This window comes from Platalea leucorodia (assembly GCF_965183815.1).
Source record: "Platalea leucorodia genome assembly, chromosome: 5".
NCBI lineage: Eukaryota > Metazoa > Chordata > Aves > Pelecaniformes > Threskiornithidae > Platalea > Platalea leucorodia.
In genome coordinates, this window is record NC_138827.1 from 9,744,960 (window position 1) to 9,756,062 (window position 11,103).

Here is an 11,103-nt window from a genome sequence, read left to right on the forward strand (position 1 = left end):
TTATTTTTCAAGTCAGTCCTGCCTGCTGAGCCATCAAATTAGCGTTAGAATGTGCACATGTAGGTGCTGTGCAGTGTTTTTATTTGGGTTGAGTGAAAGCTCTTTGACCTACATACTGGTGAAGGAAAAGGGTTTGTTAGGTTCCCTTCCTGCCCCCCAGAAAAACAAATCCCCCTGTATGACTGGCTGTCATTAATAATAAATATCAATAAATATCAATGATAATTGATATTGAGAAATACAAATATATATGTGATAATATAAATAAATAAATATTGACTGTAAAGAGGGGAGCTTAAAGTGAATGGGCATTTTCTGTGTGCTGGGGATTTTCAAACACTGGAGACCCCTGCAGCCACGTCCAGGGTCACAGCTGGGACCCCTGAGGGGCGGGTTTGATGGCCTACAAAACGTGGGTAGTCATGCAGTTGTTAAGGTCGGATTTGAAAAGGAGATGCCAGAATAATCTCATTGTGGATCTAGTAGAAGAGCCATCTCCCTAAAACAAGGGTAATAGCCTTGGGTGTGAGTAGCGCTGACCGTGAAGTCACGACCGGAGGCCAGAATACACTATTAATGCCAAATATTCTGTCTTTCAGAGAAGCTCCTCGTCATACGGCCCATCCAGGCAACCTGCCCAGCGAGTGCCGGGCTACCCGGGAAGGGCATCTGACAGAAATCGAAATGCATCCCACGAGGTGAGATGGTCAAACCAAGGAAGTCTCCGCTCGATTTCCCTATGTAGCACCTGGGCCACGATATAGACAATGGGCGTGTGCTGAACAAAGAGGACATCCTGTATGTACAGAAATCATTTTAAAGGTTGAACAGGTACAAAAATGTAATCAGAATAGCTGTTGGAACAGTCGTACTCACAGACCTGCTTAAGATCTGGAGAGTACGGCTGCGTGAGAGGTAACTGGTATCTTTTTACATACAAGATAACAGGCACGAGGGAAATGTTGACCTAAATCTGCTTGTGCGTTTTGTTTTCAGTATCCCTATTCTGCCGGGATCCTGAGGGGGACGGGCTGCCCGCTAGGTAAGCAACAAACGCGAAACACAGAAAGCAGCTCTTAGAAGCTCAGCTCAGTAAAAACGTTTGATGTGGTACAGACACCGCATGTAACAGCGTGATGTGAGAGACACAGAATTTTAGCATCTTCTATAAAGAGAAAACAAAAAGGCTGGGTTTGGGGTAAACATTTTCTATAGGACGTGCTGATTGGTAGCTTGTTGCGACGTCGGCGGTGGCTTCTGAAGGCTGATCGCAAGCTTCTGTACACCAGAGTGTCACTTCTGTGGGTAAATGAGCCATTTTGTCTTGCGGGAGCAGCCACAGGCTGGAATATCACATCACGTTGGAGAGATACTTCACATCTTGGTGTGAATCTCGGCAGAGGTTATTAATGACGTAGAGCCCCTAGGACACTGTATGTCTGGAATAGAAAAAGCTATGGAAACTCGTGTGGTAGCTTGAACTATTCCTGGTTTACACAAACACGTAACTTCATTCCAAATACTTGACAGAGGAGACACTGAAATAGCAGGGGGCTTTTTAACGGGGGCGGCGATTACACCGACGCCAGCACAGTTAACGGGACTTCCTTTGTGACGACAGATTCGGAGCCGCCCCAGCCCCGCAGCAGGCCGGGCATGTCTGAGGCGCTGGCGCTCGCCCTGCGCGCTAGAGAAGCAGCTCAGTGGGAAGACGACGATGACGATTTTGGACCGTGAGCGGGCGCGATCAACACTGAATGTTAAGTCACGGAGTGATGTTCTGCAGAAAGCGGTACTCATTTGCAGTAGTGACTGAAAGAACCATTCAAACATTTTTTATTTTTTTACCCCTAAATGGAACAAAAAACCAGAACAGATTGCAAAATGCATCCCGACTGCAGTTTCTGCTTATGATAGAGAATCTCCTGTGTGCTTGGCTTGGCCTTGAAGGAGCGATATTCCGGTGATCAGCAGCCTTCCCCCCGGACGGCCGTTACCTCGTCCAGGAAGGGTCCCTCCGCAGCTGGTCACCTGTGGCTGACTACGTGTAGGGAAACTGGTGCCTAATTGTAAATGCAAACTTCGGTCTAAAAATATTTTTATATCAGTTATATTGTTCAAACTGGTTTTATCTGATCTAGACCAAAAGTGAAGTATTAGTCAAATAAAGGTTGTTTTTAATGACGGAGAGTTTGTAATGGCTGTGAAGTAACTTGTGTGAACCAGGTTAAGCTTCTATTCCACTTTCACTTTTCTGAGCCATTTTTTACGGTTTATTAGAGGCACTCAAAACCAGCTTTGATGTCAAAAGTTATCAGAATTCTTTTTTTAAGAGTGACTGCTTATCAAAATTCTCATCTGTGTAAAACCACTGCTTGTAAACAAAAAGTTTACGACATATCTTTTCCCAGTAAAGGACAGATTGGAAGTAATACAATTGAGATTTTTTTTTTTTTTTTAATCATATGTGACTTTGAGACACTTGATGCAGCTGCTTTTTATTCAGAGCCACAACTTTGCCATGATCACTTTATTTTTTAGCCCGTTTTCTACTACTGCCTGGTTTGTTCCTCCCTTGTTGCTTTGGACATAAAAATGCCTTAGGGAAGAGGCATATCTTTCCCTCATGCTCATAATTTAGGTTAAAGACAACCCAAAAAACAGGCACCAGGGGGACGGAGGAAAGGGCAAAGGTTACACACGTGAGATCAGAGGTTCAGTTTTACACTGGTTTTCTGCGTGTACGGCGGGGGAGCCTGGCAGTGAGCATCGAACACGGGCCCAGCGTTTGCACCGAGGGCGGTGGCTCCACGGTGGCAGCAGTGACAAAGGAGCGGGCCTTCGGTCGCTCGCCGTGAAGGGCCGTTTGCTCCTCCACGCCCGCGCGGGGAGCGCCTGTAGAACACAGCCGTAAAGGCAGAGGCTACAGCGCTCGTGCAATGGCTGGACAGAAACGGGCTGAGGATGTGATGTATGCATGCTATAGGGCGTGCACCAGAAGACGGAGATTGTGCTCCTGTATAGTTCAAGTTACAAGCAAAAAAATCCATCACCCCTTGCAGGAGGTAGCACCAATCTGCTACTTCAGAAGTTTGGACTTACCTTAATTGGGAGAATTGTGTAGTTCTTTCCACTGATGACTGATTTTTTTTTCTTTATGACTTTTTGCCTCTTTTATAGGAGCTTTTTTTTTTTTTTTTTAAATCTCAGTTGTCTCTGTGCATGAGAACTAAGTCTAACTGTGGGGCGTATTACCAGGAACGTACCAAACTGCACCACCAGTCCATGCAATCCGCTGCTCCACGGCTGGTAAGCGCAGCTTTCCCGCGGTGAAGGGATCACCCAGCGTACAGCGCAGCACCCCAGCTGAAACGCAGCAACGCCCAACAAGGAAACGAGGAATTCAGCAGTGCTGAAGTAGGGCGAGGAGGTACCTTACTAAAACGTGGTTACCTGTTCTAGTCAAACGTGCGCTTTGCTACACATGCAGTCTAAGGTGCCTTGTGGGATTATCTCTGAATAACCTGCAGCAGGTAACCAAGCAGGTAATTGTCCCAATTCCTCATCCCTGTTGGAATTGGTATCACATTCTTCTGAAATGAGTTATTAAACTTAGTAATTCCATGCATTGGCCTTTAAGAAAAGGTGGTGTAATTTATGTTAGGGCTGGCTCCGGAGGAGTTTTCTGCTCTTGCGACTCGTTGACAGTCTTCTCTAACTCCCAGCTCCTTCCAGAGCAGAGCCAAAATTGTTCACGGCGCATTGAGGGTAGCTGTGATGACACCACCTGGGCGTTTTACTTGTTAGAAAAAATAGCAAGCAACCTGCGCTAATTTTGACGTTTTACATCCATCTACTGCCGCACAGCTGACAGAGAGTACCGTAGGCGTGAGCTATCAGATACTTGTTTATTGTAACTGCAGGCTCTTTTGATTCGAGTGCCCTTCAATCATGCAAACAATAAGCAAAGAAAAAGACATTTCAGCCCTATTTGTTCTACAACTACCAGCACTCGAGATACAGCTTTCTGTTAAAAATAAATACATTCATGTGCCGTATCACTAGAAGACATAATCTCCTATCCTCCCTTGGTTCTTTTAAAAAGTCTGGAAGATAAGAAGATACTCAAGTTTTATTCATTAATTCTCATAGTCTTCACATTGAACATGGAAAGCTGGCTTTCTTTTCCTTGTCAAGATGCAGCACAGCCATCTTTCCATGCAGTAGGAAGGAAATACACTCACCCTCTATTTTGGCACCATTATTTTCAGGTTCTGTTTTGAGAACAGTAATGTTTAAGATGCCATAAATCAACCTCAAAGTATTATGCAGTTGTAGAACGGGCTGTTTAAATTACTAAAATCAAAGTATGATTTTAAATTTTGCCACCAAAAATTGCTGATACGACTTTATAACCAAGATTTAAACAAAGCAAAGGAATAGCCTGAGAACTCTAGAACAACCTGCATTTTGCCCCGCGAGCTTGGCAAGACCGATCCTTTCACGTTACAACGCGATTGCCTCAGACTACGACTGGCTGTGCCTCAGCTTTGTCCAGTGTTGCAACAGAGGGGTTTTCTGCATTTGAGGTCTGACCGTACAGCAGAAGTAAACTCCTGCCCTTCCTTTCCCCAGAGCTAGCGTCAGCAGTCCCGTCCGCACCAGCGGAAACCCTCTCGATGGTGAATTCAGACCTGCCCGAGTGAGGTGGGTGATTTAGGTTGGTGTCTACAAAGCACGGGTCTAGTAGTGAGGATCACAGTCTTCCACCAGGCTGTCGGTGATGTAGCTGGATTCAAGGACGCTTTCGTAGTAGCTTTTTTCCGCAAATGTGTTCACTGTCCAGGCAACCACTTGAATTCCTCTTGAAGCCCAGTGCCTCACATAGTCTCTGCAAGGAACAAAGACACCACAAGAGGAAGGCTGACGCTACCATATTTAAGGCGGACAGTGTGGAGGCTACAACTGAGTCTTAGTCTTGCATCAGTATCACATGAAGAACGATAGTGTGTCATCTTTTTGTGGTCTATTACTGTACACAGGCAAAAGCAACAGTTTTCTTACCCTTTGAGATTGAACTTAGGATCTAACATAAGATAGAAATACAGGTTGAAAAGATAGAGGCGTAAAAGAACAAAATAGCATGTGGTAAAGAAACTATCTAAACAACCTTACACAACACTAAATGGAACGCATTGATTAACATATCCTATGTTGACTCCACCCTTATATACTAATGGAATGATGTTGCCTCCTGATGTATTAGCAAGCTTTAACACTTACTGAGAAACAAAATTTTTCTGTATGAGGAAAGCTGAAACCCCGCACAATCGCCACAAGAAACTGTGTAGGCTCCAATCTAGAATGACGTCCATCGTCATATACAAATAATGTTTCCAGGAGGAAGTGAAACGGGGTGTCCCATCTCCAAAATGGCTCAGGTGCCAAGGCCTGTGCGTTAGTGCTGTTACAACATTTCTGTCAGCTTGCCTCATCTGGAAGATCAAGGAGAAAAGACTGCAATTCATCCAAAAGCGATGTAAATTGGGAGAGGTTAGATACAAAGTGCTAGCTTGCATTTGCAGCTCTACCAGAGTCCTTCTCCCCCTCCCCCCCGATCCTTTTGTAACTCTTTCAGAAAGCCATTTATGATATTTTACTGTTTTTTCTTTAAAACATACTGAATAAGCAACTGCTCTTATGTTAAAAAAATTGCATAACAGTCAGGCAATGGAATAAAATACATAGTAAACGGACTTGGCAGTGAGAATTAGGGGACGGTTTTAAGAATAGTCTACATTTGCATCAAAATATGAGGTTTATTTAACAGGGACCTTGCACACAGATACCTGGCCCTATGCCAATTGTAACAGCAACACACTTTTTTCTACATAGCTTTCAGATTTTGTAGATTCATATGTGCATCTAATGAGCACAGAGTGATCTAATAAGATTATGCAGGAGACTTATGAGTTATGCTTCATTTTTTTTCTAAAAAGTCTTGTCAATTTTAACAACCTAAAAGTAATCCGGAACGGGGAGTTGTATATCTTACTCAAATTCCCAGACAGAACTAAAAAAATCCAAAATAAACTTTTAGGAAACATCACCTTATAAACAACATCTGGCATGAAAGAACAGACTATGCTGCTGTTATACAAACGCGGAAATTCCAGGTAGAGTTGTTTTAGGGCGTCAACTGCCTGCCAATTAGAGATACACACATGTGTTATCTTTATACATAAGCTTATATGTACTTGACACAGCAAAGTCATTTTAGAAAAATCCCCTTTAAAAATACTTCCCTGTTTTGTGTAACAAGATTGAAATGGAAAGGGGGGAGAAGAGAGACAGCGTCTTGTTTATACCATTAACACAGAAATGACATTTTGGTTTTTGCAACAAAAGTCCTTTCCATGACTCTGTTTACTGCAATGAGTAGCATTCTCAGTGTTTGAAATACCCTTAAATATAGTGTGGATAAAATTCTGAAGTACTACCTAAGGTTTAGTTCAAGGGGAAAAATGAATTTATTTCCATATTTTGCTACGCTAAAGAAAAAAATATTCTAATTTGCATAAAATGTTAATGATTCATCACCTGTATTTCCCTTCAGTAATGCAAATTATAGACAAGCAGGATCCTTAGTTCGAGGCTGAAGATGAGATACTAGCTCCCCTCGGCACAGGCAGGGAATTCACTTTGCTTTGTTTCATGATGGTGCTGCAAGCTGAGCTCAATGCGCGCACAAGTCTCATGCTAACTTTACGTTGCAGCTTCCTGGGACAGTGCAATGGGACAAGGGGACGTGTTGTCTTCGCTTTGACAGCCCAACTTTGGATGACACAAATAGCAGACCCAGTCTCACTCGTATTAGAGAAGGGACTGTACCACACATCAGTTTGAGACCAACACAAAAAGCAGGTTAGAAACCCAAAGAAAGGGTGAAGGAAGGTGTCTTAGTAAAGTAAGCGGTACCTGATTTGCATGGCCTTTGACATCGAAGTAGATTATAAGATTGTGATGCATAGACTCCACAACAGCTTCTCTCAGAGTTGGTACCTTTTCACCTTGGAATTTTCTCCTGTGGAAAGAGAGGACTCCTCACTGGAATGCAGTCAGGATACACATGTGCACACACATCCCCAGCTACGCAGAGCTGTTTCCTAGGGATTCTTAAACATAGTTTGCTGATACACTAGTATCAGAGGTGGGATCAAGCACCACTAGCAATGGCAGTGGTGGCCCTCCCACCCAGTAAAAGGCTGCACGTGTAGAGGGAAGCGTGCACATCTCCTTTTCCCCCAGAACCCACTAGACAATTAGATCCTTCCAAATTCAAGGCCTAATCCGATGCTGACTGACCCAGTGTCCCACACCGAAACACTAACCTCAGTTCTTCACCTCCTTCCTCAACTGCCACAAACAAGCATTCAGCCCCAGCTGCTGACCACCTACCCACCCACTTCATCCTGCTTTGGCTGCGCTCCCTAACCCTGAGCCAGAAACGCGCGTCCTGGCAGAATAAGCAAGACAAGCTGAGGAGGTAGGAGAAGCAGCTCCACACATCAATAAGTTATTGCTGATAAGGTGACAGTGAACAACAGCTGATCAGCGGTAACTGCCTACGTGGAAGTTCTCGCTGTGTGGTTCAGGTGATCACCTTTCCAGTAACAGGCGGGGAAGATGCTACTTGTACCACAGGCTCACAGGTGGTTCATTTACAAGAGTGTGGAAATCCCTAATGCAGTGTCTCAGGAGCACACAAAAGTGGATCCACTTATGATACTGTAGAAGTTGCATTGTTATCAAAATTTTAGTAACGTATAAAAATATTTTCCCCTGCATGCCACTGGAAAGGACCTAATCAGCCACTGGGGGCAGAGCTCTGACCTGAGACTGCCCAGGAAATCTGCCTAGCTCCTTTTCAGCAGTATAATCCTGATGTTTAGAATCCCCAAGACACAAGCAGTCAAGAAATATATGTGAATAAAATTAGTTTTAGAAGTAATTACTCAAGCCAATTTCGACATACAGTGAAACTCCCGGTATCTTTAGTGTCCTGCAGTCAATTTAGGGGAAGCTTATGTAGAGATTAACCTGTTTCACATTAGATGCTCGTGGATTTTGTCCTTGAAAGCCAATTATCTTGACTGCTTCACTGTTCCTATTGCAAGGATGGGTAAAGAGATATAGTCTCATATGCTTCTAAAACAAATGAGAAGTAACATACGGGACTAAGTTTTAAATTTACAAAAAAATTTCATCAGTGATAGATCAAATCAATAATTTTGTTTATCAAGAATGTTTTTTTCACTGTTGAAACAGTAGTTTCAGAATAGCGATAGTTCATTTACCATAGCCTATGTTTTGCAGATGGATTAAGCCTCCTAATTTCATCAAAAGTCAAGTCACACAATCTTCCAGACCCATCAGTTGTCCTTTCTACTGTTTCATCATGCATTAGAATGGGAACACCATCTGCAGTAAATTCAAGATCCAGCTCAACACCTGTTGCTCCATTCTCAGCTGCCTTAAAAAAAAAACAAACCAAACAAACACAAAAATCACATATGCAACGGAAGAGACAGCTTTATAGATTTAATAAAGGTACAGCTATAATTAGTTTGTATTATGGTAAAAAATCATAAACTATTAATGTTCTTTTCAGTAAGCTTGATCTGCAGAACAAAGTAGGTTTTATCCAAGTTATTGTGAGAGGCATTTGTAGATCAACTGAAAGCATATAACCTATTTTACAGATAAAACCATAGTGATAATGTCTCGGTCTTGGGATTGGAACTGTTTCAGGTTAAAAATGCAGAAAAGAATCCTGTGCTCTCCTTCTGGTCCAATAACTCCTGAGTCCTTAAGTTATGTTACTTTCTAAAAGAAAAGGGAAGCAAATGCCTACAGTTCAGATAATTTACAGATGAACACTTAGAAGCCAGAATCAGACCAGGCTATCAGAGCATAAAGTCCTTGCTTGCACAAGAAAAAGCTATCATCCCTTTTTTTATGGGACACAGGTGCAGGATTTCCTTTAAGGGTCAGATTCGCCATTCACGTGCAGTACAGTTGATACACCATACACAGCAGATACAAAACTTCCCAGAAGCATCACTGACCATGCTTGCAGTATATAGTAGATGTATGTAGGCAAATCCCTGTTCCTATCTGAGGAATCCCCATATCAGAGAGCAATAAGCAGCTGGGCTGCCTTAGAACATTTCATACTTCCTGCTCCTGCCCTGGCTCTTTTGCAGGAACTCCTCAGAAGAGCACTCGAGTAAACCGCAAGCCAGGTGCATTGTTCTGAAGGCCAAATGCCCTCCTGGGAAAAGGGCCAATGCACCAGAAAGACAAATGCCAGGTATCCACTAGGGGTTACGCTAGGGGTATCTGCCAAGTAAAGATCTCTACTGTGCAGCTTCAGAAGTTATCAGAACAAAGAGCCCTGCCTCGCCCAAAGGTAAGAAACCATCAGAACAGCAACATCTCATCATCACAGACACGCTACATTTGAGACTGCTAATCACAATTTCAAATGATTCTCAGAAACAGATTTTGAACCCTGGCTGCACCGTGATGCCTTGCAGATGAGGCAGCAGTAAGTTTCCCGGCAGGGCTGTACACAGTGAAGTTCTCACAATATCAGACTTTCCCATAACCATGGATTCTCATTACAAATCTGCAAGGCTTAAAAAGCAAACGACCTGTTACTAAGTTGCTGTCCGCTCTCTATATTCTGTTGTAACGTCAGCAAAATACAGCACTTCATTACTGCTACACTGCTAAAATATCCATCGGCACCAAGGACATAACACAGCTGCCACAAGACTCAGATCTGATCAAACCGTTCTGAATCCGCTTGGGGATGATGGACTGACAGGCCATACAGCTTCCGGCGGCAAGTGGGAAGAAGCTGGAGTTATTTGGGGTGGCGAGGGCTTGGTGCCTGCTGAAAAGGCAGATTATCACACATAACCCACAGGCTGGTATTACTGACCACCGACTTCAGTCTCTCAGCTGCCAGACCGATGGGGAGACAGGCTCCCCAAGGCTCGCTCGCTCTCTCTCCACAGAGCATCTGGCAGCTTTGCCTCACGCTTCTCGTCCCAGGCCCCGCACGTCCCTTAGCGGCTGGGCATATTAAACGCGCTCCCAGCGCCCCCCCGGGGCACGGCCGGCTCGCCGGGCCGGGCCGGGGGAGGAGGGGCTCGGGGCGGGGCGGCGGGCAGGCGGCGGGGGGGCCCCGCCGTGCTGACCTGTCGGATGGCAGCCAGCGTGTTCTCGGGCGCGTCGTGCGCGCCGCCGCGGTGGGCGATGCGGGCGGCGGCGCCGCGGGGCCGCAGGACGCGCTGGGCGCTCTGAGGCGCGGCGGGCTCCAGGCTGAAGAGGTGCAGCGCCAGGTAGAGGCCGGCCGTCAGCAGGCAGGCCAGCGCCGGGCTGCGGCTCAGCGCCAGCACCACCCCCAGCAGCGCCGTGAGGGAGCTCAGCAGGCCCTCCCCGTGGCACAACATGGCGGCCGCGGCGCCCAGCGGGCCGCCCCGGCCGGCAGCGGGACCGGACCCGCGGCCGCTCCCGCGGCCGCCGCCTCTCCTCAGGGCAAGGGCGACGGCAAAACCGCCACGCCCAGCGCCAGCCAACCAGCACTCAGCCGCCGGCCGCCAGCCACCAATCGGCGCCCGCCGCTCACCCGCCTTCAGCTAACCCCAGCCAATCCCCGCTCGGCACCGCCCGCCGGCAGGCACTGAGGGGCGGGTGCAGGCAGGGCGCAGTGGCGGCCCCTCAGGGCCGCGGGGAGGGCGGGGCCGGCAGCTCCCAGGGCTGAGAAACCTCCTCAGGTAAAGGTCGGAGGAGCACTGCGAGAAAATATGGGTTATTCCAGATAAAAAACGGCGCAGATAAAAATAAAACGGTGTTAACTGAAGGAGCGGTACCGCTGCCCAGGTTGTCGCTGAAGACCTGTGTGTCTGGAGAGCGTCGTGGGCTTTTTTCAGCTATGCCAGCTAACTAATTTGAAATATTAATATTAGTTATTTTCCAATTAATTATTGTATTTCTATATACAATGTTTTATATTGTGTACATTATATAGCT

At 45.8% G+C, this 11,103-nt stretch overlaps 2 protein-coding genes across 12 annotated transcripts in view; one reads left to right on the plus strand and one right to left on the minus strand.

Moving 5' to 3' along the window:
* TMC5 (transmembrane channel like 5) overlaps positions 1-2,265 on the plus strand; it is a 36,163-nt gene extending 33,898 nt beyond the window's left edge. For 6 of the 10 annotated variants that reach the window (XM_082313476.1, XM_082313477.1, XM_082313478.1 and 3 more), the window contains 3 exons: positions 600-698; positions 997-1,042; positions 1,622-2,262. In XM_082313476.1, coding sequence (XP_082169602.1) covers positions 600-698; positions 997-1,042; positions 1,622-1,737 — 261 coding nt within the window. In that variant the 3' untranslated portion in view covers positions 1,738-2,262. Of the gene's footprint in view, positions 1-599; positions 699-996 lie in introns of all 10 variants that reach the window. The other 4 variants (XM_082313483.1, XM_082313481.1, XM_082313475.1 and 1 more) reach the window with 4 other exon arrangements.
* A 1,432-nt stretch (positions 2,266-3,697) lies between these two features.
* Positions 3,698-10,581, minus strand: GDE1 (glycerophosphodiester phosphodiesterase 1). Of its 2 annotated transcripts, XM_082313580.1 has the most exons (6): positions 10,269-10,581; positions 8,358-8,533; positions 6,979-7,084; positions 6,111-6,203; positions 5,284-5,495; positions 3,699-4,891 (listed from the first exon to the last, which is right to left on the minus strand). In XM_082313580.1, exons 1-6 carry the CDS (start codon positions 10,521-10,523, stop codon positions 4,744-4,746), a joined length of 990 nt encoding a protein of 329 aa, XP_082169706.1. In that variant the 5' UTR covers positions 10,524-10,581; the 3' UTR covers positions 3,699-4,743. The 2 variants fall into 2 exon arrangements, with proteins under 2 accessions (XP_082169707.1, XP_082169706.1); XM_082313581.1 differs by lacking the exon at positions 6,111-6,203 and having other exon boundaries at positions 3,698-4,891.
* Between the last annotated feature and the right edge of the window lie 522 nt (positions 10,582-11,103).